A 27945-nucleotide genomic window follows, 5' to 3' on the forward strand; every position below is an offset into this window, starting at 1 on the left:
TTTTCTTGCTAATTTCAGATGTAAAACTGCATTCATTAGGAAATTTGCTGCTAGTACATTAATGTACAATACACAGTTACTGCATGCATCACTAATACCTACAGCACTGAAGGAGGTCATCAACTCAAATGACAATATGTTATGGCAGATGACAATATGTTATTGTTGTATTTCCCTGGGTTCATGTTATGGAGACTCAAAGGACATTCTGCAGATGAAGCACTTTGCACAGAAAGGTCATTTCCTCACTGAGTTCCAGCATCTTTTAGCAACATCATACATCGTTGAAGCAATACAAGTTCCTATTGTATTGCTGCAACTATGGTTAGATGACACTAGAAGCTGCTAAAATAATGAGTGAGGAAATATAAAAAACAGTCAATATGCATGAAGCAACCATACAGCAGCATTGAATGCAAGTACATTGGCAGCATTTTTGTGTCTGGAGAACAGAGGTGGTATTCATCAGGTTCTGACCAGTTCGGAGAACCGGAAAATACCACCTCTGATTGGCCCCGCCCCCATCTATTTTCTGCCTCCTGAGTCCCAGCTGATTGGCTGGGTCTTCTTTTGTTGCCCTGCACAGGAGAACGGAGCTGGAAAGCAGGTTAGTGGGGTGGGGAGGGAATGGGGATTTTACAGTATCCTTCCCCTGCCATGCCCACCAAGCCATGCCCACAGAACCGGTAGTAAAAAAATTTGAATCCCACCACTGCTGGAGAACCTTTTCATATACTTTGGCTTAGGAGTTCAGACATTAAATTACAGTCTGGGCACTAATACCGACCTCACCTTGGTAAACAATACACCCTTTGCGACATATAACACTGATTACCATTTTCCAAGTCTCTCCCCTGTTCCTTTCCTTATATATAAATTTTGTGCCTGTATTGCCTTTCTCCCAATGGCAGGAATTGGGAGTTGTATTTGTTGTTGACAAATTTCTCTTATCCTGAAAGAGCAAATATAATGCTAACCCATAATGTAATGTGTTAGACTTGGTATAGTTTCGTGAATCCATCCACTCTGATTTATGGTTTACTACTACATAGCTATGCATTAAGATTCTATGGTTTGTTAACAAGCCTACTTTAGCAAACCATGCCTCTGTATATATAAACTAAGCTATACTGTGGCCGTGCTGCTTAGGTGCCTCGCTTTGTGCCTTCTGCCAGAAAGCAGATGTATGGGACTACTTTCCTTTTCTTTGTGCCTATTTTGATTGTTAGAAGTCAAGATTTTAAAAAATCAACAAGAAAAGAGAAAGAAAGAAAGAAAGAAAGAAAGAAAGAAAGAAAGAAAGAAAGAAAGAAAGAAAGAAAGAAAGAAAGAAAGAAAGAAAGAAAGAAAGAAAGAAAGAAAGAAAGAAAAAGAAAGGTGCATACTGCTGAAACATGCCATTGTAGAGCAAGGGTAGATAATGCACAAGCAAATCTTCAGCTGGCACCAAATAAAATTACAGAGTGTTGATTGTAGTTTGTTATCTATTTGGTTTCTATTTGGTTTAACCTTTAAGGCAACACTGTCTCAGAGTAGTTCCCTTCCTACAACAGAATTAAAGGAACAACAGTTCCATTAAGTACTTGCAGAGAAAAAACTGTGTAAGATGCAAACTGGGGATGGGGAAAGCAAGTTGTGACTGCAACCTAGAATGGAGAAATAGTGCAAAATTGTTCTGATTGCGGCCTTTATGACCATCTTATTTGATCTTTTGAACTGCGTTAGTTACCCTTAAGTTAAAGCTTCCACCCCCCCATCTTCTCCTTGATGCCAGGAAGATAAGAATGCCACCATTCTATAATGCAAAATGTGGGGGCTTTTTGTGTAGAAAGAACAAACGTCTTCACCATTTTTAAAAGGGAACTTCTGAGTCAGAAACTCTTGCATCTGGTTCAGGGAGAAAGAGAGAGAGTGGGTGGAGAAGCCAAGCAGACCCTGACTCATCAAAAGCAGCTTCTCGCAGCTTTGGGGGCTCCAAAGGAAATGAAATCACTTCTAGAGGGAGAAGAAGGGGAGGGGGTGCGAGGGTCCAGGAGGCAAACTCAAGACGAAGTTAATAAAGTTGAGAAAGGGGGGGCGCGACACAAGTTGAAGAAAACCATATACTTGGCGGGGTGGTGGAGGCAAGGGGAGGTGTGGGGCCGCCCCAACGAGACAAAAAGTCGCGCATCAGGACTGGGACTAAAGGAAGAGCGAAACAAAAGCGTCAGCCCCCATAACCTATAAACGACTTTGTCCTTTTCATTCGGACTGCGGTCTTCTCTTCAGAAGAAAAACCTCTAAAACTCTCCCTCCCTCCGGGGGCGGGTAAACGTTAAGAGGATCGGGCGCTGCGCTGACGTTAAGCGAAGCCTGAGGGGACTTGCTTCTGCGCCAGTATGTCTCGTGCAACTTAAGGCGGCGGCGACGACTTCCTAGGACCTCGCCCTGCGCAGGACTGCCTCTACTTCGGAGGAAGGGAGGCCGGAGTAGGTAGGACCGACCCTAGGGTAAAACGAGGGCCGAGCCGGCCTCCTGGACAAGCGGAAGCTTCGGGTCCCGCTCAGCGCGCATCCCCCGCCCCCATTCCGTCGCCGGCCTCCCCGATTGCCACATTCCCCGAAGAGTGAGCTCAGCTGTTAGCTCAGCGCAGCCTCTCTCCTTTTATGGTCAAACGCTTGGGCAGGGGGAGGCTCTTTTCGGCAGCCTTGGGGCTCCGGCGGCTCGGCTTTCCTCCGCCCCGTCCCCGCTTTGCTCAACTCCCCTTCTTGGCAAGCCAGGCTTGCTTAGAAAGTTGCGCTCGGGCCAGGCAGGCAAAGACGCCTGGCCACGGGCAAGCACCGCCAGAGGCTGCCATCCGCGGCGCTTCGCCTGCCGGAGAAGACGCAAGAGCGCCTTCTAAAGTCCCGCGGAACCCCGGAGCGGTTTTCGGTTCCTGAAAGGGTAAGGTCGCCTTTCCCTGAAGGGAGGAGGAGGAGGAGGAGGACGCCTGCGGTGCCGGAGGGCGCGAGCGGCTGCCACTTTTTCTCGGGGCCCTGATTGGTCATTCGAGGGCTAAAATCGTCCGCTTTGCCCTGGAGGGCGGCTGGGCGTGCTTGCTTGCTTGCGTGCCTCCCCGTCGCGCGCGACAAGCTAGGCGAAGGTTATGCGTTTATGTAGCCGGCAGGAGCGGCGAGTACTTCTCCTGGAGGGTCCACGGGGGGGGGGGGAGAGCGCCTCAAGTGTGAAAGGAAGACTTGGCGAGGCTGGGGCCGAAAGAGAAGGACGGGATTCTGAGGAAAGGCGCCTCTCTCGGGAAATGTTGACAAATTAGGGGGCGCCCTTTTCGGACTTTCCTGCGACCCCTCCCCAGCGAAGGGGCAGTATCCCCCCTCAGCCGACTCCCCTTCTTTGTCTTGGAAAGTTCCGCCAGTCGCTGAAAGCTGAGCCGCGGGCTGGGAATTGTTGCCTGCTTTAAGCTCAAGCCAGGCGGAGGGAGGTGGGGGGGCTCTGCAACCCCGCGCCCCCGAGCGCTTTTCCAGATGTGTTTAGATAGCGGAAAGAATCTGCAAGTTCTTGTCGGGACGGCAACTCTTGCGTGACTTGTGAGTCCTTCCTAGAAAGACGGTTAGTGTTGCCGCTTGTTTTTCCGGATTGTTTCTTTTCTCCTTTTTTTTGGGGGGGGGTGTCGTCGAGTTTTACAACCGCCGCAATGAAAAAATAAATAAATAAATAAATACATTGGGCTGAGTGACTTTATCTACATACATGGTAAACACTGACATCCTCTGCAATCTTAATATAACTTTAGGGTGTTTTTTTTGCCCAGAACTTTTCTGCAGTCTCTCTCTTAACCAAAAAGGCACATGATTAACAATGAAAAGGAGTGGAGAGAGGGGAAAAAAGGGAGCAGATGAAGAATTCAGGCAAGATGTTTGCAATTGCTATTAATTATTACTACCCTGTTTCCACTGAGGACCATATGTGACACTCCATCCGCTCACATAATTGCCATTTTTATATATCAGTATTGAGAATTCAGAGGTGCACTTAGTGTACAATCCCACCTCCAGAGTGTCATTAATCCTAACTAGATCTACTTATCCTAGATCTTCTGGCTTCTGCTGTTCCAAAATCGATTGGGGCAATAAAGTTGAATTGTTGGCATACTTCAGGCACACTTTGCGAACTGCCAGGCCAACCCCACAATCTACATATGGCAGGGATGACTTAGAACAAGGGTAAACATCCTGCTTGACTGTCTGTCTCTAAGAGAACCAGAAGTTTGTCATGCATCCAAGTAGAGACATAATCCATGACACATATGCTGTATTGTGGTTGATAGATCACAGGTCACAAAGTCCTGTCTAGGAAGCAGACACCAACCTGGATATGTCTGAGTCCTGAAGGTATCCTAAATTGGCTTGCATTTCCAGAACTGAACATATTCGTTGGGAAGTTCTAATGTCCTGTAAGTAGGGCTGTTACCAGAAAGGAACTGAAATTAGGAAGTTGTGAAAAAAAAAAGTTTCAGTTTTAAAAACAAAGCCTTCACCCTTTTCCTTGGCCCTTAGTTACTGCATATATTGAATGTTTCCCAATCTTTATTATTTATTTATTTGATTTGTCAATCGCTTACAAAATAATAGGTATAATTATAAATATGAGTAAGAATACAGAAAAGAGGTACGATTAAATGGGGACAATAGGATAAGGGATGGGAGGCACGATGGGGCACTTATGCACGCCCCTTAATCTAAAGAAAAGCCATGCTGTTATTGGTTTTCTAAATACCATTCTTCCTCCCAACGGAGCCCAAAGCAATGCACACATTTAAAATTATCCTTAATGAAACATCCCACCAGTATTAGAAGATTGTACGACTGTAACTTTGTCGCTTGTATCCTTACGATTTATATTGACTGTTTCCTAGTATGATTTGATTGCTTACTGTGCCCTATGACTATCATTAAATGTTGTACCTTATGATTCTTGACGAATGTATCTTTTCTTTTGTGTACACTGAGAGCATTTGCACCAAGACAAATTCCTTGTGTGTCCAACCACACCAATAAAAAAGAATTCTGAATTCTGAACACTACAGAAATCAAAATGAAGGGCATTTATAACAGTAATATATACTTGTGATAGCAAGCTATGTGGTAAGACTATGTAGTTCTGGAGTGGTTGTGCAGTGAAGGACCACATGATCATACAAGCAAATAAGCTATGACTCTTCAAGTGGAATGCTTTTCTGTAGCAGACCCACTAGAAATCTTATTTTATAATACAGACTTTGGGAGAGATATTAGACTCATTCTTTACATTGGGTGGAGATGCTTATTACGAGTACATATTCAGTGGTTGACCACTAGATACTTGAAACAGCACTGAAGCAGGATGGGTGGTCCAACTGCTCCTAGCATGGTGTCCTTTGGAGTTTTTCTGGCTGTAACTCCACAGTCTCTTATTACTACTGGTGATGATTGAGGCTAAAATGAAGTCCAGCATCTCTGAATGAGGAAGACTGGTATTGTTGAAACATTAAGATCACTTTGCTGTGTCATATCAATATACATTTTGGAACTGATAAGGCTGAGTGTTTCTAACACTTCTCATAAGCTGGGCACAAAGGCATTTAATATTTAAAGAAGAACTTTCCGGTCTTGAGATGGTTTTTGCTGTTGTGTTTTTGCTCTAAAATGAGATGAATCCTTTGAACTGAGGGTATATCGATATGTTTAATATTTCATTAGCAACTATTTTAACAGTTGTATGCATTTAACAATTATACAGACTGGCTGCAGGACTGTGTGGGCCATTCCCACTTTTTTTTTTCTGCCTGAATCTTTCTTGCAATCTTGCTTCTTTGCCAACAAACGAAACAAAAGGCATAGGATTAGCAATGAGCAATTAGCAATGAACATTTGGTGGGAGTGGTGAGGAAAGAAGGAAGAGAATGTTGGAAGTTATTGAAAAGAAGAATTCATGTAATATGGTTACAAAGCCAATTAAGGAAAGGGAAATATGCTATTGTCATACCTTCACAAAGGGCCATTGAAGTTGTGTTTCTCCATAATTTTTATATATCAGTATTTAGAATGTTATTTCTTGTTTAAAGAAGTAGTATTCTGTATTTCCAGCCTACCTAAGGGGAACAATGTAATTGCAGATACCCCATGATTAATTGGACCTTTGTTTAGTGTATTTGGGTTGCTACAGATAAAATGTATTAATCATGTTATGCATAATACTATTTTTCACATGCATAACATCCCATTCGCCTTTTAATGGACATTCAGATGTAATGGAATCTCTTCCTCTATCAGACCACAAAATCAAAGGAAATGCAGATGAAAATTAAATAGAGTTTAGCTTTTTGTATAGCTTGTATGTTGAACCAACTCTTATGGAGTGGAATTTTTGTCTGTCTTCAAAGCATTTTGATAGAATTCGTTTACTGTAATTCTCCATGGAAGGAATTCTTCAGGGCGGTGGAAACACTTGAGGATTTATTTTTTGTTTACTTTGAAAAAGGCAGAATTTGTAGGAAGGAGAACTTAATTTTCAATCTTTGGCGCGATAGAAAGTATAGTTACTTTTGTAGAAATTCTAAGCAATTTAAAACGATCTGCGTGTGCAGTTTGCACTGATTTGAAGGCAGTTTGTACTACTAAAAAGTACTCCACTTCCTCTCACTCTTTTAAACCCAAAGCTTTAATTTGGTTGACCAAAAGCCATTAAGGCAATTGTGTTGCCACCCTCCCAAATAGCTGTTCTGGAGCCTAGAGATATAATAACTGGTTGAGACTTGCTCACATGAGAAATATTCTCCCCTGCCTGTTGCTTGCCCATACGAACATTATAACTTGCTCTTATGTTGGCTCTTGTTTGGTTTCTTAAGCACAATTGAATTCCTTTTATCAGTTGACCTTGGAAATGGAGTGTCTCTTGAGAGACCAGTTTGCAAAATGTAGTGTTTGACTTAGTGCTGGTGGAGGCAAGAAAGGGGATAAGATGGGCAGGGCAGCTGCAATTCGAAAGCGGCTTGCTGTGGGGGAGAGCGAAGGGTTTGGAACAGTTGCTCATGCTATGCAAGTGTCTTTCTGGGACAGCTGACTCCCATAGTCTTTGTATCAATGTTGAGCCTTTCCATTTGTATGTAATCCGGTTCTGCCATCTCTTGGAAGATTGGTCAAATAAAGTCTGAAAAGTTGGTAAAGCAGAACCTTTTGTTTAATGTAACTCAGGAAAAAAAAAAATGTAACTCAGGAAAAAAAAATGATGTGGACTTTAATAATGAAGTAGGATGAAGAGAGGAATGTTTACAGGTAAGGAAAAATCCTTAGGACTTGAAGAGAGGAACTGCTTCTAATGCATTTCTTACTGTTAGACAGGAACTAATATGAGCTACACATATACAAGCAAGTTCCCATGTCTCAAATCCCAAGAAGGTCAGTGGAATGGTAACTATTCTGGGTTTTAAAGTCTAATAATCATGATTATAATAATATAATGGATCAGCCTCAAACCCAATTGAACATAATGAATAAGGAAAGTCATATGGCTCAGCATGAAAACTGATTGAATTTGGGTTTGTTTTTCTGGAGTCAGAATGTTAAAGATACCTTCTTGTATCTTAAAATGATCTGATATTGATGTGGTTCTTGAGGATGCACTTCTAATAGTGGCTGCATTTTCATCCTTTTGACTGGCTGGGTGTAAATGTACCCGTAAAATGAGTAATTTGCAATTCTTAACAAATAAACAAATAATCTCAAAATGTGTGTTAATAAAGCCCCTGGTAGTAAGATATGGTCTGTCTATGTCTGTGTATCATTATTTAACAAATTTATATAGCTCTTCATGTACCAGGGGACTTCCGGGTGGTGAACAAATGGTACCACATTTGTGGTAAAACATAATACATGATTGTGTCAATAAAAAAAGTGAAGTCTGGGCCGCAGTAAGAACACCTTATCAAAATGTATTCCCCCTCCACACATGTTGGGCTCCATTGACATCTGGAAAGCAAAATCTTCACAGCCCATCCCGAACCGAGGGGAAAAGTTGATCCCTAAGGCAGGTACCATGCAAGAAAGCATACCTCCTGCTACCAGGTGCCATTGCTTCACTGAGCATGTCCCCTCTACTGGATGTAGTGGGGTGGGCAGAAATTATTGTGGCTAGACAGTCCTGCGAGTAACTTGACCCCTTGCTATGTATGGCTTTTAGCACTTTGAATTGCATCCCAAAGCCTACTGGGCATCAGTATAGCTCACTACTGCACATGGTGGATTCGCTACACATGTTGTAACATTCTGGACCCAGCCGAAACTTCGGCGTGCTTTTTAAGGGCAGACCCATGTAGAGTGCATTGCAGTAGCCCATCTGAGAGGTGATTAGGGTGCGAGTGTTCCTGAGCAGTGCCTCCAATCTAGGAATGAATAGAATTGGCACACAAGGTTGCAAAAGTTTTCCTGGCCATAACTGCCCCTTCTCTTTGAGGAGGAACACCAGATTGTACAGGAGTGTTACCCAACCAGAGTTAACAATGAAACATTACTAAACAAGACGGATGTCCCACAGTCCCATAGTTTTGTCAGGGATCAGGTGGAGGCTATTCTCCCTCCTCCAGACCTCCACAGCCTCCAGGCACCTTGATGACATCACCTGGACACTGATATGTATACTCACATACAGTATAATATACTGATAAAAAAAAATATTTTTTTGTTTTAACTGCGGGCCTTTAAAGAAACACCCTTCCCAGAACCGTTGCTGTGCTTTAAACTGCACAGGCAAGCATTTGATGTTTTAAAAGAGGATTAGTGTTCTATTCATTTAAATTGGTCTGGTAAAAGATGGTGCTTTCTGCCTGGGAACAGTATTGCAAAGCAACCTTTTTTTTTTTTTTAAAGAAAACTAAAAAAAAAAAAATCCAAAAAGCTACCCGTGTCAAGGTTGCAGCTGATAATTGGCTGCTGTGTGTGCCTTGGCTTCAGCAGCAGAAAAGCCCAACAGCAGGGTGTGCATGCTCCAGGGCAATCTCTGTACTACTCAGTCTGGGGAGGGAAGACTTGTGACTCCAGGAACGTGTCAGCACGGCTGGTTGGGTCTAGGAGCTGCTTCCTGTGTGGGTGGGTGGGGGGAGTGGCAGCACCGAGAGCTGAGAGGCAAGGATGCTGCCCGAGAACGCTTGTGACGGGAAGGACCAGGCAGGACAGACCAGCTGCAGGACGGAAGAGGAGGGGGCAACGGGGCTGCCTGTGGATATCGGGGGCTCCAGGGGCTGCCTCACAGATGCCAGCGCCATGGAGACAGACAGGTTTCCTTTTGTTCTTCTCCTATCCGTTGCCAAATTGCCTTTGTGTTGACCGGGCGATAGGCAGTGCCTTGAGGTGAAGCAAGCAGAGAGAAGAGCGTGAAAGGCCAGGAAGGAAGGAAGGAAGGAGGAGGTGGACAATTCTGTTTTATCTGCATTAAAATGGGTAGAAATGCGGAGCGTCATCCTCTTAAACCCTGTGCCGTAATGTACACAGAGCTCTATTCTCTCTTGCATGCAGCTGCATTGACTTCCATGCATGCCTATTAAGAGGGGAACCTACCCTTTCAGGCCTGTGGTTGGTTCTGTGGCCTTTATCCATCTTTCCCCATGTTCCCAAAATATATGCAGGGAGGAAATCCAGGCCTGGCTTTTTTCCTCACCCTAATCGGACGCTGAGGCTTATCTACACTTTGGACCTTGTTTATTTGTTCCTTGTATCCTGCTTGCCTCTGCCCTTCATTTTTTAATACACATCCCCTTTTCCTTTCCCCTTTCCATCTTAAAGACTTTCATTCATCCTTCGGGCACCACACTCCATGCCACACCTGCCTTGCTCGTGACTGATAGGAGGCCTTTTCTTTCTTGCCCTCCTTGTCTAGGTCCTGTGTCACACTCAGCAAGATGGCCTCATCCGGCGCCCCAGGAACCCGCATGACCTCTACTGTCAGCATCAACATCTCCACTCCAAGTTTCTACAGCCCCCAGAAAAAATTTGCGCCTGTCGTCGCTCCTAAGCCCAAAGTGAATCCCTTCAAGGCCGCTGGACCGGTTCCAGAAAATGCTTCTGAGCAGAGGTTGCCTCCGGCTGCTGGAGCATGTGCCCAGATAGGAAAAGTGGGGGAGATCCCCATAGCTGTGACTCTGTCCCCAGCAGAAGGTAAGTGATCCTTGCTGTCTTCTATTGGGAAAAGCAAAGAACACTCGGTCAAAAAACAAGATGGAAAGGTGGCGGTGGCAGGGGTGTCGTGGTGGCGGAGGAGGAAATCGCTCACAATCACATTGATGTCCTAGTTTCCAGGTTAGAAGAAGGTGCGGATCTCAATTTTTTTTAAAAGTGGAACAATCTCCGTGAGGGTGTGGCTGCCAGATCTTTGCTGAGTGAGGAATGAGAAAGCAATCTCAAACAGGAGAGTTGAGGGATGACTCTCCATGATTTGCCTCTGAATCATCTGCAATATTATATCCCTCAATGGTACAATGCTAGACTTATCGGAGGAGCATCAGAGAATTAGCCTGCTGGGATTGAAGGCAACTGTCTTCATCGGAAACTTAACAAGTGGCCTTGGGCTAACCTTGGATTCTTAATTTGACTGTCTCTCTTCCTTGCCCACAGTGGTAATAAATGAATATAGTCAGGGGTGATGTAATGTTGAGGCATCTATTGATAGTAAGAGTTCTAAGAACCCCAAGTTTCAAAAAAATTAGTTGAATATTCTGGTTCTGGAATGCTGCCAAGAGATGCTTGAGTTATAGCGGGGAGAGAGTGTATGTGGATGTCCCTCCATCTGCCTTCCTAATTCTAGATTGCAACTATTTGGTACAAACTGTACATGTAGAGAGAGGTTAATTATTGCATAGGTCAGCAGTCTGCACCATTCCCCAAATCATCAGGGCTCTCCCTATTTAGGGAAAAAGTTAAGCCTTAAAACAGATGTGTTAAGGCTCTGGGAGGTTAAATACATCTGTATTTTGAATTTGCTTCCCCCAGCCTCCTCAAAGGCCTTTGGGTACACTTTCTGCAGCCTTCAGAGTGCAATAGTGGTGGTGGTAGGAATCTCATCCGAATTTTTAAATTTATATTTGAAACCCAAGTTCATATTTGGACAGCAAAAGTCCCGAGCCAGTTTTATTTAAGTAGGACCTTTTAATTTACTTGTACTTTTGTGTTTGCATATCTTCCTTTGCTGCCATAGTTGTTTTAACCCCTTTTTCTAGTCCTCAATTTATGACCACAATTGAGCCCAAAGTTTCCACTGCTAAGCAAGACCGCTGCTAAGAGAATTTTATAACCTTTCTTGCCACAATTCGTAAGTGAATGACTGCACTTGTTGAGTTAGTAACTTGGTTGTTAAGTGAAGTTGGCTTCTCCATTGACTTTGCTTCTTAAAAGTTTGCAAAAGGTGATCACCCAGAACTTTGCAACTATCATAAATACATGCCAGTTGCCAAGTGCCTGAATTTTGATCACGTCACCACTGTAAAAAAAAAATCACCTTTTTTCAGTGCCATTGTAACTTTGAATGGTCACTAAATGAATAGTTGCAAGTCAAAGACTACCTGTATTGTTAAGTCATTTTCTTTGTTTTCTTTTTCCTTCAGCTCCACATTAAGAATGTTATTGTCTAACAGAGGGCTTTCTGGTCCTTTGTTTCTTTAAATACACCTTTAAATAGGATACTGTCTTCACTATTTAGTTTCAGATACCCTTGGAATTCAAGTCACTTATTTTTGCCCTAGTAAAGTTGACAGACGCTCGACAGCATGTCGTTGACTCTATAGCTGGGCTTGGGCAGTATTAAAATTTCTTCTCTGACTATAAAAAAGAAGTTTACATATACTTTCATCTCATCTGAGGAAACCTAAGAAAATGTGTGCTGAATGAAACCCTTGCTTCTTCCTCAGCCCTGCTGTGGAGAGGCACATTTGAGGCTCTGAACAGCCTTCAAACAACCCCACACCCCTCTACACCCCCACACTTTAATACACACACAAACACACATATGCACAACCTGGGAGATTTAAAAAAAAAATTATAATAGAAATGACTCTGGGATGACTTGGTCATAATGTACAATTAAGCGTGTTCAAAACTGTAGGTTTGTCTGAAACTTTAACTGATTTTCCCCCTAATTCATCGTTTAATGTTTACAAACATTAAAAGTGGCTTCTTGATTGGCTTCTTCGTTATCAAAAATAAATGCCTGATTGCTATTTACTAGTATAATTGAATATATGCCAGAATAATACTTGATCCTTGAGATGTCACAGCTCCTATGGCTTTTCAGTTAGTATTTGAATCCCTGGGGCTTGTATCCCAAATCTAGCTTTTGTATGATTTTTGCCTCTTCAGCCTGAGGCAGATATATATATTGCATGAATATGTTTGTTTTTCATATTCATACCCTGTTATTGCTGATGGGACCTCTCTGGAAGCACACTGACATTTTAATTATAAAGTACCCTTGGGATATCTGCATGTGAAACAAGTCAATAGGACAAACTATCCATATTAGTAATTAATGACTTGGTTTATCTTTCTAATCGGTGAACAGTTGAAATCCAAAGGAAGGTTCCTCCTCAGTCACATTTTCTTTAATGGGAATTAGGAAGGGAAGAGACAAATATTGTCAAGTTGAAGGAAGAACAATAGGGCTTTATGGATACAGACTCGAGCATTTAGGAAGGCTACAGAGGGAAAGGAAACTAGATACAGAAGTGGTTAATGTTTCCATAATGGGAATGACCTAGCATTTGCCCACAATGATAAGCCAAATAAAGAATCAAGCCTGGGACCTAGCACTACTTATTCATGATTAAGGCATAATTCTGACTTACAATTTGCAAGAACAAGAAAGCTAGACTTGATAATTTCCTCTAGGTTTAACCAAATTAGTAGAAAATTCACTTCGATTCTCTTTTCCTAGTCTAGAAATGTGCAAAAATGCATTAGTTTGATGTAGCGGAACCTATTCCGTTCATTCATGACTTGAAATATTTGGCCCCTAAAAACGTCAGGTTTTGATCCCTGCTAGGGGCAGGGGGGGTAAGTAAAATAACAACGTAATTGTATGAATGCTAGAAAGAATACCACTGTTGTGGCCCGCCAGTGGCCAGCAGAGCTGGCGGCAGACTCGGACAGTGAGGAGGTTGGGGAGGAACATGGGCCAGTCCTGGAGTCTGGGGAAGGGTCTGATGAGTGCTCTGTTGAGGCAGAGATGGGGCCAGGACCCTCCGACAGTTATTAGCTGCCTTTGGAGTCGGAGATCAGTAGGGCAGAAGAATAGCTGGAGCCTGTTCCCGATGTCCACATGCACAGAACTGCCAGGAGAAGGGAACAGTTAAGGAACAAGGGTTGACTTGGGAGTAAAGGCACAGGTGGACGGTGCCAAGCTTGATAAGGTCTGTGGTTGTAATTCACCCTTGAAAGACTGTTTGCTGGGACTTTGCTGGATGTGAATGACAGGAATTCATATTAGCCTAATAAAAAGGGGTTTTGTCAGGACAAGGAGTCTGCTTTGTGATTTTGTGACGCCTAGGTCAGAACAATCACTCCTAGTGCAAAAGAGTTAGATGGTATTTTGAGTCGTATTTTAGTGATAGTTTGGATAATCTTTAGGTTAAAATGATAAGATTGTCCCTGAACTGCAATGGGAACTTTACACTTTACAATATTTGAGGAGCTCCTACTATACAATGACGAGGGGGTCAAACTATTTTCCAAAACATCAAAAGGCAAGATAAGAAGCAATGGATAGAAGCAACCAAGAATTAAGGAGAAATTTCCTAACAATGAGAGCAATCAACCAATAGAACAACATGCATTCAGAAGTTGTGGGTGCTAACATCACTGGAGGCTTTCAAAAAGAGGCTGGACAATCATTTATCTGAAATGATAATAGGGCACTGTTGGCGAACCTCTTTGGCACTGAGTGCCCAAAGCGCACACGCACATAGCCACAATGCAATGTGCGTGCATCCCTGCACGTGTGCCCTGTGCATGCCCCCTGCCCCTCACATGCAGTCTCTCCCACATGCGCCCCATCCCTCCACATGCATCCCTCCCTCTGCATATTCACGGTAGAGACCCAAAGACCAGCTGGCCGGGGGGAGGCGTGTGCTCATGCACAACAGAGGTGAGCTGGGGCCATGGCTCATGTGCCCAGAGAGAAGGCTCTGTGTGCCACCTCTGGCACGTGTGCCCTAGGTTCGCCATCACGGATATAGGGCGCTGTTGGTGAACCTTTTTGGCACTGAGTGCTGAAATGGGAGCGCACACGTGTGTGTCCCGGAAACCAGGAGAGCAGCCGTGCACTGGGTGGATGAACTTCCAGTTTCTGGCATGCACACCGGCCAGCTGGTCTTTGCACATGCAGGAGCGCCAGAAACCAGAATACCAGGTGGCCGGCCGGTGCACATGCGCGTGCCGGAAACCAGAATATCATCTTCCCAGTGTATGCATGCTCACCAGGTGTCTGCTCTTCTGATTTCCGGCGCTCCCGTGCATGTGCAGATGAGCTGGCCAGCGTGTCGGAACCCGGAAGAGCAATGGCTTGCGTGCCTGGAGAGATGGCTTTGCATGCCACTTCCGGCATGTGTGGCAGGTTTGCCATCATGGATATAGGCTTTCCTGCTTGAGCAGGGGTTGAACTAGAAGATCTCTAAGGTCCCTTCCAACTCTATTATTCTGTGTTCTCTGTTTACTTGCAAGTAATTGCAGTTGAGGTGATTAGGAGAATGGAGAAAAGTCTGTGTTTTTATCCTATCTTTGGTCTGCAATTCTAAAATCACTTGGTTCTAAATAAATGCCATGATTTTAGTTTCTGGTCAACTGGCATAACTGCTTTCCAAAAGTCTTGTATTATATTAATTTGTGAGCCTACCTAGATTTTGCTGGGATTGGGACAGATTATAAATATTGCAAATATTAAATGAGGTGGTAAAGAAATCCGAATTGAGCCCTGAAATCACTTGCTGATCAGTAGTGACAAAAGCATGCATAATCCAAGCAAGAATATTGTCACTGTGGATAGATCCAATATAGTTGGAAGCTTTTGTTTGCTTTGATATGGGGATAATTTTGGGCTTTATATGTTAGCAACAATTTAACTTGCCTGAAAAATAAAGAATATTTTGTTTTTTTCAAAAGATGAAGAAATGTTGCTTGGGCATAGAAGTCTTCGTTAGCTCAGTTCTGCAATTTCATTTCCTCCAAAGAGTGAGATAGGCAGCTGGTAACCAACATCTGGAACTTGGACTCTTTTCCTCTGGAGTCGTTATTAGCCTGTATCCTCCTCTTATGCATTGACTTGGCTATTTCTTCTCCCAGGAGAGACAATGCATAAAATTTCTTTGGTCTGCTCTTTGGTTTTACTTCAGGAAGATAATGATATTGTTGCATAATAAATAAGAAACCTGTCTTCACTATTGAAGGAAGCAAGAGTGGGGGAATTGTTATGCCTTCATGCATCCATATATACTCCTATATGAATGTATCCCACCTTTACTATTTTATAAATGACTCAAGATGGCAAACATAGCCAATACTCCTTCCTCCTCCTATTTTCCCCACAACAAAAGCCCTGGGAGATAAGTTGGGTCGAGAGAATGTGACTGGCCCAGAGGTGGTATTCAGCAGGTTCTGGCCAGTTCTGGAGAACCAGTAGCGGAAATTTTGAGTAGTTCGGAGAACCGGCAAATTCCACCTCTGACTGGAGATTTTACAGTATCCTTCCCCTACTACTCCCACCAAGCCATGTCCACAGAACCGGTAGTCTCCCAGTTTCTGGCTTGATTCTTTAGAGCTCTGCAACTTCTTTGTTTACATAAATGAATATGAATTTGTCTAGCTTCTAATTTTTGCTAGCATTAAACTTTAGCCCTTTTTAAGCTATTGTTTAAGTATCAGGTCTTTTGATAGGAAATATTATTTAAAAAAGAAGAGGTTAGTAGCTAATATAGCACTTAGCAATAGCACTTAGACTTATATACTACTTCACAGTGCCTTACAGCCCTCCCTAAGCGGTTTACAGAGCCAGCATATTACTCCCAACAATCTGGGTTCTCATTTTACCGACCTCGAAGGATGGAAGGCTGAGTCAACCTTGAGCCGGTGAAAATTGAACTGCTGACAGCAGGCACTCAGCAGAAGTAGGCTGCGACACCACTGTCTTAAGATAGTATGTATTCCCTTTTTTCTAATGAAGATTGACTGCCTATGGTGGGAATCTTTTGTATTTGTTCATTCCCATTTATCATTTTTCCACCATTTGTCAAGGAAACTTGCTTTGGTTTGGGAGGTATGTGTGCAAATTGAACCCATCTCAACTGCTAGGTAATAGAAGCACAGCATTTCAGAACTAATTGTAGGCCAGTACTTAGAGGATGGCAGAGTTCCATATTTCTGAGATAGCATTGATTAGCATTGATCAGACAAAGTCGTCTGTATTTTACAATTTTTAAACAGCAGCAGCAGTTCCTTACTACTTTATATGTCCAAATTAATAAAAATGTGAAATCATAAACATACATGAGTTTATGGCATTCAGCATATCTAGAAAATAGCAGGTTAGAAAGGCCAATTTATGGTGTATGTTGCAATTTTCTTTGCAACAAGGTGATGTAAGTTCTTTGCAGATCAATCTTTGTGATCCTTATAAGTCCATAGGTGATGGTGGTATCAGTTTGCCTAGCTAAACATGTGAATGAGAACGAGAAAGTGAAGCAGTCACTCAGGTATCATTGTTTGAGGCATCTTAGTGGATAGCAGTGATTTCGTTTCCCTATCTTTTTTCTTTCTTCTTTGCCTTCAGTTATCAAATATGTCCATTGAGCATGAAAGAAAGGTAAAAGATCAGAGAAAAGGAGTGGATAGTAATTGATGGAATGGGATGCTAGAATAGATAAAAGCGGTATGATGTGATAGGAAGATAGGTGTCCTTTCTTCAAAGTTGGGACATAGTAAGGGACAGCAAGAACCCTGGTCCTTCCCCAAATTGTGTCAGAGTTCCAGCAAACCTCCACTCCAACCAATAACTCTGAGACAGACATCTTCTTAAAAGTTTATTTTGGATAGTAACTGGCACATTCGGGAATCCCGAATCTGAAAGCTCCAGGCTTCCTTGCAGTAAGTAAAAACTACAATTCCATTCCCTGCACCCATTGTCACATCACATGCCCCAATCACCATCCGCCCCAACTTAAGACTTCCCCTCACTTATGTGCAAAATAACATGACCTTGAATAAAAAAAAAAGAATGTTATCATGTCTAACTGGATACACTCCAAGAAATTCCCCCCTCCCACTTTCCCAAGCTCAAAATGTGGCAGTGTGGGAGCATCTGGTCTCAATATGGCTTCCATAGCTGACAAATTTCCTTCATTTCAGAAAACGTAAGAAATGTTTTTTTCTTCCTCTAAAAATGTGAATTACAGGTAGTCCCCGACTTACAACAGTTCATTTAGTGATCATTCAGAGTTATGGCACTGAAAAGAAGTGACTTATGACTGTTTTTCCACACTTCACAAGCATTGCAGTATCCCTGTGATCCCCATGGTCACATGATCAAAACTCAGACACTTGACAACTGACAATCACAATGTCCTGTGGTCATGTGATCCCTTTTGGCGACTTTCTGACAAAGTCAAGAGGGAAGCGAGATTCACTTAACAACCGTGTTACTAATTTAACCACTGCAGCGATTCACTTAACAATTGTGGCAAGAAAGGTCAAAAAAATGGGGCAAAATTATCAACTGCCTCACTTAATTAACAACAGAAATTTTGGGCTCAATTGTGGTCACAAGTCAAGGACTACATGTCTAGAAACAAGGACACAGTGCCACAGAAGCTTGGTGTCCCAGGTGCTGCCTCTACTTCTCTCACAAATAGTAACCACTCACTCACTTCCATGTGAAGAAATAAACCATGCAAACTGAAACCATCAGGTGGAGTGACTTTTCTAGCACCAGGGATTTCCAAATTTAGAGAACTGAAAGTCCTGCAATGTACAGAATTCTGCCCAGTGTTGGTTTTTTATTACAGTAAATTCGGACTGCTGGGAATTGGTGAAGTGTGTGTATTGTTCTGTGACTCTTTCTATTTATAGAATAAGGTTCCTGTAACAATAATTGGGTGGCTATGTGCAGAGCCCTTGAGATGTTCTGTGTGATTGTGTGTGTGTCCGTGTCCATGTCCCAGGCTCTTTACAAGGGTGAAGGTGGTCTTTTGATCAGGTCATTTTGTCTCTTGTTTCTGGGAGTTGTGGCTCTAATTTAGTCCAATCTAATTTAGTACAATACCATACTTTAGTACAAAGTATGGTATTTGTTCCAAAAGGCAAAGGTGATTTGTCTCTCAGGATGACTGGAATGTAGAAGATCTTGTCTTGCTGATATTATGGTATGTGGTGCCAATTTCTGGGGCTTCCTGGAGTGCCCGAATTGTCTTTTTCAGACTGTTGAATATCAGAGATCTTTGTAAAGATGTAATGCATTATTAAAGGTCCTCCCCTTCCCCACGTATACATTATTGCAAGCCCCTGTCCCCTATTCTTCCCCCTTAGCTGTTCCTATAACAGTACTGAAATGTTGCTCAGAATCTCCAGAAGTTGAGATGTGTATATGTATGTGCTCAAAGGATGGAAAGTACCACTGGAATATTTTTTTTACAAAGCACTGTAAAGTTAATTTTCAACATTTTATTCATCAGTTTGTAGGCGATTGTAGGGCAATTGAAAGGTTTGAGGACTCTAAACCATACAAGTCATCCTCAACTGGCCACCACAATTGAACCCAAACTTTATGTTGCTAAGTGAAATAGTTGTGAAGTGAATTTTGCCCCATTTTACAACCTTTCTTGCCACAGTTGTTAAGTGAATCGCTGCAATGGTTAACTTAGTAACATGTGTGATGACCCAGAGTATAACACAAACGTAACAACATCCAAAACACAAATAAATGTTCTTTAATACCTCCAACTTGGCCCCACTGTTCAATAATTCTCAGTTGGAGATAAAATGTCCTCAAAAATAGTCTTCAAAAGAAAGCAATACAGTCCAAACTTAATGAGCAGATAGAGGTGAAATAAAAAACCCAAAACAAACTACAATGAAGGAAATTCCACAACAGAACAGGATAAGTAATTACCAACTTCAAAAAGATAACAAAGCACAGTCTGTTGGAAGGATGCCAACCAAAATAACTTCAGCCCAAAATAACACATACTTTGCTTCTGGCAATGCTGTGTTGTAACCGTCTCTCTTATGTATTATTTTTCCCAGCTGCAACCAATAAGGGGGATCATGGCCGCTTCCTCTCTCATAAGCCAAGTTGTTTCCTTCTCCATTTCTCCCTGTGTGTCCTAGGATGAAGAGGGGGATGGGCCTGGTTCTTCCTCTGACTGCCCAGCCAATCTCTGCTCTTCCCCAGCCTCCTCCACAACCTCCGGAGCCACACCTCCACTCCCTTTTGGCTGTTTCTCTTCTCCCTCAGAATCTGACTCTAACAAGGGCATGACAACACGGTTGTTAAGTGAATCTGGCTTCCCTGTTGACTTTTGCTTGTCAAAATATGGTTACATGATCCTGGAACACTGCAACAGTCATAAATATGAACCAGTTGCCAAGCATCTGAATTTTGATCAGGTGATGATGGGGATGTTGCAAAGTTGTAATTGTGTAAAATAATCACACTTATAAGTCACACAATAAGTCTCCTTTTGCAGTGAGGTTGTAACTTTGAACAATCACTAAATGAACTGTTGTAAGTTAATGAGTACTTAGAGTTTTGTTAAAATGCTTTAAATGGTTGGATTTCAAGCATATGGAAATATCGCACAGTTGCCTAAAACTGTAACAAAACATAATAATAAAAAACATTGATATGAATGAACGTTCTTGAAAAAATGTTTTGGAAGCATATACCCTGTTTTGGCAAGCATTCAATTTTTTTAAAATCATCTGTTCATGCTTATTATCAAGATCTGATTTTTCAAAGGAATGTATGTGTACGGTATGTGTTCTATGTGTGTAATATGCGATCAGATCTGGGCTGCAGAAATCTGGATGGCATCGATGGCAGTAAAGTATTAAAAAAAACCCAATAACAACCCCTTCTTTATTCCCACCTAGAGATAATCTGGATTTTTGCATCTTGCAATTACTAGGTAGCTGTATGTTTACTTTTTTTAAAAAAAAATCAGAGGTAAATTGCTTTCCCGTTACATATATTCTGTAATTCTGAACTATATTTATAACATTATATTGGTCAAATGTTTCTCAGGTAATATGAAGATATGGTTCAATATAAAATTGCCAAAAGTGGATCAGCCTTCCCCAGCTATGTTCTTTCTAAATCTGCTGGATCAAAACTTCCTGGATAACATGATCATTGAGGGCATTGTTTCATAATTATGAGAGTTGAAATCTGATAGAACTGCTTTGACTCTCTTTGTTGTATCACTCTAGTGTGTCTACTGCTGGCTAAGGCGGAATGCAACCCTTTTTTGTAGTTATTATGGTATATAATTAGGGATGAGCTGTGCTAATCCTCCCTGCTTCTTGTTCTCTACAGAATTTCCTCTGCCACCACCACCGCCTCCAGGAGAAGAGATAGTGGTGATCCCAAACAACAATGCATTCCCTCCTCCACCTCCTCCATTTGAGGAACCACCTCCTCCATTTGAGGAACCATTTCCTCCTGCTCCAGAAGAGGTCTTTCCTTCCCCTCCTCCTCCTATGCTGGAGGAAGAACCCATGTTTCTGAGTGGCTTGCCTGTTTCTCAGGTGAGTCCTGATAGAAGATAATGGAAAGCAGGAAAAGAGACATTGGGGAACTATTTTTCCATAGTTATCTTGTTCCTATGATGCTTTGGATCGGGGTGTCAAACTTGCGTAATCATGGTGGTGTCACATGACGTATCAGGACTTTCCCCCCCTTCGCTAAACCAGGTGTGGCCAGTGTGTGATGCATCTGGCCTGTGGGCCGTGAGTTTGACAACCCTGCTTTAGATATTTGTCCTCAGGTGTATGCTGGGGCAGAATTTAATAAATGAGCAGAAAGTCCCAAGTATATCTAAATGGACATGTTAGTTAAACTGAAGTGAGAAAGGAAGGAGGTATGTTTATGAGCAAAGCATGTGCTCCCTCCAATATTCCTTATGCTTTGCAATAATTAAATGGAATGTTAATTGCAGTTCTGCATGAGTTTTTAACTGTCTTTGGGTACATCTGTACTTTGTGCAGATAAACATTGCATAGTTTATTTATAGTAGTGGTGCTGTGTTTTGTTCAACCGTGCACATATTTCTGGGACTTGTGGGGAAAAGGAAAACTTGTATGCTGAAAAATTGCCCCCCAAGCAGTAGCAGTTGTGGTTATCTTCCAAACATCAGAGATTTCATCTGGTTTCGGTTACATCCTGCAAGCACCTCTTGAAAACTCTGGTGTTTGTCTGAAATGGAGATTTGACTGTGTGGAAGTAATGCGAATTAAGAATGAATTGCTCATTATTAGGACCCCACTTGGCAATCTTTCCCTTTTGTTTGGTGGCAGTGTAGTTGTATTGGCTAGTGTCGACTGACATAGTGGTTTATGGATTTAGTAACCTCCCTCAACATGTACCAACTTTCTTTTCTATTGTGGAAGGAGAAGGACCGTGGAAAGACGAGTAGCATTGATCTGGAGATTGATTCTTTGTCCTCAATGCTGGATGACATGGAAAAGAATGACCCTTTCAAAACCCGGGTGAGCTGCAGTACAGGATGGCCTTTCCAAACCTAGCTTAAACTGAGCTAGTCAGCAAACAGAGGCCCAGCATGACTAAACAGTGTTCCAAAAGCATTTCTTTAAAAAAGAAAGAAAAGTATTTTAAGGAGAGCATGATCTAGCATACTTTCTTTGATAGGCTAGCTTTCTGTGTGAAATTATATATGTATGTATGTATGTATGGCATTCAGCTTTATTCGGGTATTTTCCCACGTCATTGTAGTTGTGCTTTTAAAGTTGTAGCAACGTTTCGGCAGAATCTCATCTGCCATCATCAGGCTTCTAGAAGCCTGATGATGGCAGATGAGATTCTGCCGAAACGTTGTTACAACTTTAAAAGCACAACTACAATGACATGGGAAAATACCCGAACAAAGCTGAATGCCATACATGTAAGTACCCGCAAAAACTTAAGAATAGACTAACTGTAAAAATTAAGTGCAAGTCCTTGGGTTTTGGTGAAAGAAAGCTGTGGATCAGGTTTCCTAGACTTGACTTTGAGATGAGAAAAAAAAAAGACATTAAAACTAAATCTCAGCCTTTAGTAGCCATACTTAACTTTTGTCAAAAAAAGGTGAGAATATATGGGCAAAAGTGGGTCGCTGTCACCCCTCTGGATGCTGAAGCCAGGTTAAATGAGCATAGTCTGGGTGGCATGGAAATGGAGATTGTTACATTGACTTTTTTTCTCATCATTACCTTTCAGTTGTCTTCAGGGCCTATATTTCCAGCAAATGTAGGTTCTGCTTCTAGAAGCTCCTTAGAAATTGTAGCTCCAACTAAAGACAGTCCAGTTCCTATTATCCAGGCTGCATCCGGTTCTGCTGGAAACTCTGTGGCCAAGCAACCAGAGGAAACTGCTCCTGTTCCTCCACCATGGGTAGCCATGAAGCAGCGTAAAGACTTGTCGTCGTCGGTATCACCTGCTCCTCCGCCAGCTCCATCAGTTCCTAAGTTCACTGCATCTCTTCCTGCCACGGGTCCAAAATTTGTACCTAAACCAGCTCCTGCGGCTCCTCCAAAACAGCCCGCTTCATTTCCTGCACAGTCTCATTTCCCAGCCCCTTCGGGCACAGGCTCAGCTCCAAAGCCTCAGCCTCCCACTTTCACTTACGCACAACAGCGAGAAAAACCACAAGTCCAGGAGAAGCCATATCCTACTGTGCAGCCATCTGCCCCACGAGAAATGGTAAGGATGCAAATATGTACATGAGTAAAGCATTAAAGAGTGGCACACAAAAACAAAACAGGATAGCCTGCGGATTAATTTCCCTGTGTCAAAGGCAGGTGGTTTTTGCTTACTCCAAATCCATAGGGAATATGGGGCTGATATCACCCGAATTGCATTTTGGAGGTAGTTGATTAAGCAAAATAGGTGTATTTAGTTCATTGGAGGTGTAACACATTTATTTTGCTTAATATCTTAAGGAACAAAGCCCCCAAATCTTGATGGTTTTCTGCCAAATATTTTTAGTATAATATGGGGTACGTGGGTTCTGAAAAAAAAAAGGGAGGGAAGATTGGCAACCCTTGAATAGTGGATTGTCCACCTCTGTTTCATACATAACCTCAAATCACACTTGCTTAAGTACTTTAACTTTTAGAACTGGAAAAAGAGCCTTAGTAGGATTTCAGAATTTGGCATCAGTGCATTTTTACAGAACCAAACCTGTATGGGTTACCGTATATGCCGGCGTATAAGACGACCCGGCGTATAAGACGACCCCCCAACATTTCCACTCAAAATATAGTTTGTTATATACTCGCCCCCTCTTCCGCACGCCTTCCACTTTTGCACTTTTTTTTTTTTTTTGAGGCACTTTTGTCACCGTGGAAACGAATCCCGTGAAGCCGAAAGGAGCAGCCAGCCTTCTCCCAGCTCCCAAGGAAGCGAGGCTCGCACCGCCCGGGCTCCGCTGAGGTATCCGGCTGGGGCTGTCAGGAGTTGTTACCGCTGGCGCGCTCGCTGCGGCTCCAGTCCCGTGTTGCCTCGGGAAGGGAAAGGCAAAAAGGAAGAGCCGCGGCGGCGCTTTGCAATGGCAGCAGCGGCTCCTGGTTTTGCCTTTCCCTTCCCGAGGCAACGCGGGACTGGAGCCGCGGAGCCGCGCCAGCGGTAACAACTCCTGACAGCCCCAGCTGGATACCTCAGCGGAGCTCGGGCGGTGCGAGCCTCGTTTCCTTGGGAGCTGGAGAAGGCTGGCTGCTCCTTTCGGCTTCACGGGATCGCTTCCACGAATCAGGGCAAAAAGTCGCAAAGTGCCTCAGCCGCGGGCAGCTGCAGTGCTTCCCAATTACTATTTGCCGGCGTATAAAGCGACCCGGCGTATAAGACGACCCCCAATTGGAGGCATCTTTTCAGGGCAAAAAGTCGTCTTATACGCCGGCAAATACGGTATTTATTCTTGTCTCAGTGGCATGGTATGCATGGTATACCTTATAGATATTAATTAATAGTAGTACAGAAAAACCATTGGCAATAAATCTTTTTTTAAAAAAAAAAATCCAGAGAATAACTGCATATTATATATATGCATGTACATTTATTTCTTATTTTAGTTTTATATGTATATAATATAGCTTTTTCCTAAAGTACATATTTCCTAGTTTTTGTAGTGAGGGGGTGAAAGAGATTGATTGTTTCCATAGTCATATTGTAGCTATGAACGTTTTGCATTAGTGGAAATGTAGTCCTAATAATTTTCACCTGAAAATTTACTAATTAAATGCCACTGATACAATAAAAATAATCTCCCCCTATTTTTTCTTTAAACACCTGGTCATCTAATTGTAAAGTAAAACTTAAAGGAAAAAAAAATGTAGACTGAATAGAAAGGGCAAATGGCGCAGGAATGTCTTCATTGATCAACAATGTTAAAGGAAGCATGAATTGATCTTGAATATATGTTCCAGAATGCGAGGTGCTTAAAAGTTGGAGATTTGCACCTATCTCAGTTAATCTTCTTTATTTGTCCAGCGCAACCCCGTATTTCTTCCAAACACTGGATCAGATCCACCTAGGAACAGCTCTGCTCTGACCATGAAGGAGGTAGAGGAGCTGGAGATGTTAACCCAGAAGCTCATGAAGGACATGGATCATCCACCCCATGCCGAAGCCTCTAATTCTGGTCTGTGGGGTTGTGTGAATTTTAGTGGGGGGTTAGGAGAGAATGGAACTACTATCTATTTGCTCCTTTTCTTTCTTTTAGCAATTTAATACAAAGGTGGGAAATTGTCTAACTTTTGGATCTCCAGGAAATCCATAAGCCTACTTTTGCAATCATGAAAGAGCAGCTAAAGTTTAGAGAGATTAACACTGTACTTACGCAAATATCTTCTCAGACTTTTTTCCCCTCTTTCTTCCCATTGAAGAATCCTGTGGTTTGTGCAATAAGGCACTATCTCGGACTCAGCCTGCAGTCCGGGCCTTGGACCAGCTCTTCCACGTTGAATGTTTTACCTGTTTCAAATGTGAGAGACAGTTGCAGGGGCAGCAGTTCTACAATGTGGATGAAAAGCCTTTTTGTGAAGAATGCTATGCGGTGAGCAAAATGGGGGGAGGGAAGGATAAGGCAGCCAATCCTGGAGACTTGGGAGAGGGGAGAAGGAGCGTAATGCCTATTGTCTTAGCAGTGCATGGCCTGTTTTCATGGACTCAGTTGGAGGAACTGTACTGATGAGAGCCACCTGTGTAAATTATGTGGTAACCTTTTATGCTAGCTTGACAGGCCTTGGCCAGTTGCTAATTATTATGAGAGGAAGCAGTTTCCAGATAAATAAAAATACAAAGTTTGGCTATGTTGGCTAGAAGCAGGAGTATGATTCAACTGGTGTAACAACCAGTTCGGTGCGCGCGTGCTCCTTGTTTAAAAAAGCCCTAATACTTACCTTCTACTGCAGCCCCTGTGAAGAAAAAAGCTGATGAGCAGCGAACTGCTCCGCCGCGCAAATCAACTGTGCTGTAAAACTAGGCAGGTGGGCAGGCCCATATGCGAACTGATTTGGAGCCAGATGATCAGTGGAACAAGGGGTTTCCCAAACCGGTCGAAACCATGAGAATCCCACCCATAGCTAGAAGTTGTAGTTAACTGAAGGATATCAGATTACGAAAAGCAGTCTGCATGAATCATGGATCACAAAGTTCCAAAGCCAAGGTGTTGGAATGTTTGGGCCCAAAAAGTATATTCTGTGTGAGTTAACTTGAGCACTAATCTGAGAAACAGTCACATTTTTCCCTCTGTGTTCCCACATAGCTCTTAGTTTTAGATATCACAGGGTGGGTCACATGAGAAGCTCAGCCATAGAGAATGACCAAGTTTGTGGAAATGTTTAATCTGAATTGTATCTTGTATGTAGTCGAAGTACATGCAAAGATATGTGCATGTTCAAGTTAACTGTGAATAACTAAATTTCAAGGGTTAAAGCATTATTTCTGGAGTTTTCAAATCAGATGAATGAGGAAGCCAGTGCGTCGTCCTGGGATATGGGAGATTAAAGTTACTAAAATAATCTCAATCTAAGGTTACATTGAGTTGGGTTTATTTTCGTCATAGTTTCTCTTCTTGACTGTTAATCTGGTTGAGTTAAGTTGGCTAATGTTGATGGCTTTGTCCTACCAGAGGAAGAAGTAATGCTCTCAACTGAAGCAGACGTGCTTCCTTTCTGATCCATGTTTTGTTCTTCAGGGCACCCTAGAGAAATGCTGTGTGTGCAAGCAAACAATCACAGACAGGATGTTGCGGGCCACTGGTAATTCCTACCATCCTCAATGTTTCACTTGTGTGGTGTGCCACAAACCCTTGGAAGGGGCATCCTTCATTGTGGATAAAGCCAACCAGCCACATTGTGTTGATGATTATCACAGGTATGTCCCCTGAGGTTCATGTTCTCCTCTCTGGCCACGATGATCCTCTGTGCCCTAAAGCTTGGATTTGACCAAAAGCTGAAACGGAGATTCTGAATCTCCTGCACTTTCTCTTATGTGCTTGCAGAAAATATGCTCCTCGCTGTTCAGTATGTGCTGAGCCCATCATGCCAGAGCCTGGGAAGGATGAGACTGTTCGTGTGGTGGCCCTGGAGAAGAATTTCCACATGAAATGTTACAAGTGTGAGGTGAGCACTTTCTACCTTTTTCCCCCCCCTCGCTGCTTCTCCTTGACATTGGTGTTTAGTCTACCTTGCTCATTTCTTTCTCTGTTAACCTTTCAGGATTGTGGGAAGGCCCTGTCCATTGAAGCAGATGACAATGGTTGCTTCCCTCTGGATGGCCATGTGCTGTGTAGGAAATGTCACACCACACGTGTCAAAGCTGCGGTCTGAAGATCTTGAATCAGGAGATGTTTCAGTGTATTCCTCCTGCCCAAAAGCAGCAGATCTGATCTTTTGTATGCTTTTTCTTATGACTCCTTCTTAGGATCATGAACACATTTTGCCTGTCTGGCAATATCCTTCTCTTTTCACTAAGGGCTCCTCCACTTCTTCTTTTTTTAAAAAAAATATATGTATCCCTTACAATACAAGGTCTTAAATCCTCACTTTCTGTCTTGGAATCTTATCTTGCTATAAGCCTTTGGTCTTACTGAGTAATAAAGTAGTCCTGGAACAAAAGGCTGGATTCTTCCAACCTGCTTTTTCTTTGTGGAGCTTTGCCCTGTCCTCTGTTCAAATGTGGAATGTAAATTACTATTTTATATCTTATTTTAGAGACAGAATATACATTTCACAGCTGGCTTGTTTTCTGTACTGGATGCTTGTATCAGCAGGAGAACTTTTTGTTCCTAAGTTAATGGACCAGTTTTCTCCATGTGTTTCCCAAATCAAGGTGGTTCCTCTTTTTTGTATGTGTGAACGTGTGATACTTTGGTCTAATCACTTCTGCACTGCACACTATTCAAAGGGCTACTTATTTGTTTACAATGGGCTTTTTGGAGTTTATTGTGAAGCTGGCATAGTGGTGTAATCGGGAGTTATCCTTCCTCAGCCATTGTTTTGCATCAATAAAGTTGTGCAGTTTTTTTTCTCCTGTTGTCATTCCAATCATTTATTTATTTATTTACATTCCACCTTTATTATTTTTATAAACAGCTCAAGACGGCAAATATACCTAATGTTCCTTCTTCCTCCTATTTTCCTTACAACATCCCTGTGAGGTGATTGGGGCTGAGAGCGAGCAACTGGCCCA

The 27945-nt window shown here is 42.6% G+C and overlaps 1 protein-coding gene across 3 annotated transcripts; it reads left to right on the forward strand.

Annotated features, from left to right (window-relative positions):
• Window positions 1-2408: 2408 nt before the first annotated feature.
• Window positions 2409-27783, forward strand: ZYX (zyxin). 3 transcript variants are annotated; one of them, XM_026686176.2, is made up of 10 exons: window positions 2409-2922; window positions 9886-10163; window positions 20575-20786; window positions 21648-21746; window positions 22474-22956; window positions 24742-24892; window positions 25137-25306; window positions 26450-26628; window positions 26756-26876; window positions 26973-27783. In XM_026686176.2, the coding sequence occupies exons 2-10, from the start codon at window positions 9908-9910 to the stop codon at window positions 27081-27083; spliced, it is 1782 nt and encodes a 593-aa protein (XP_026541961.2). In that variant the 5' UTR covers window positions 2409-2922; window positions 9886-9907; the 3' UTR covers window positions 27084-27783. The 3 variants fall into 3 exon arrangements, with proteins under 3 accessions (XP_026541961.2, XP_087813456.1, XP_026541960.2); XM_087957330.1 differs by lacking the exon at window positions 2409-2922 and adding an exon at window positions 2952-3585; XM_026686175.2 differs by lacking the exon at window positions 2409-2922 and adding an exon at window positions 9113-9286.
• The last annotated feature ends 162 nt before the right edge of the window (window positions 27784-27945 follow it).

The sequence above is a fragment of the Notechis scutatus genome, chromosome 2 (assembly GCF_049901735.1).
Source record: "Notechis scutatus isolate UNSWTSFEM ecotype Mainland chromosome 2, rNotScu1.2, whole genome shotgun sequence".
NCBI classification, from domain to species: domain Eukaryota; kingdom Metazoa; phylum Chordata; class Lepidosauria; order Squamata; family Elapidae; genus Notechis; species Notechis scutatus.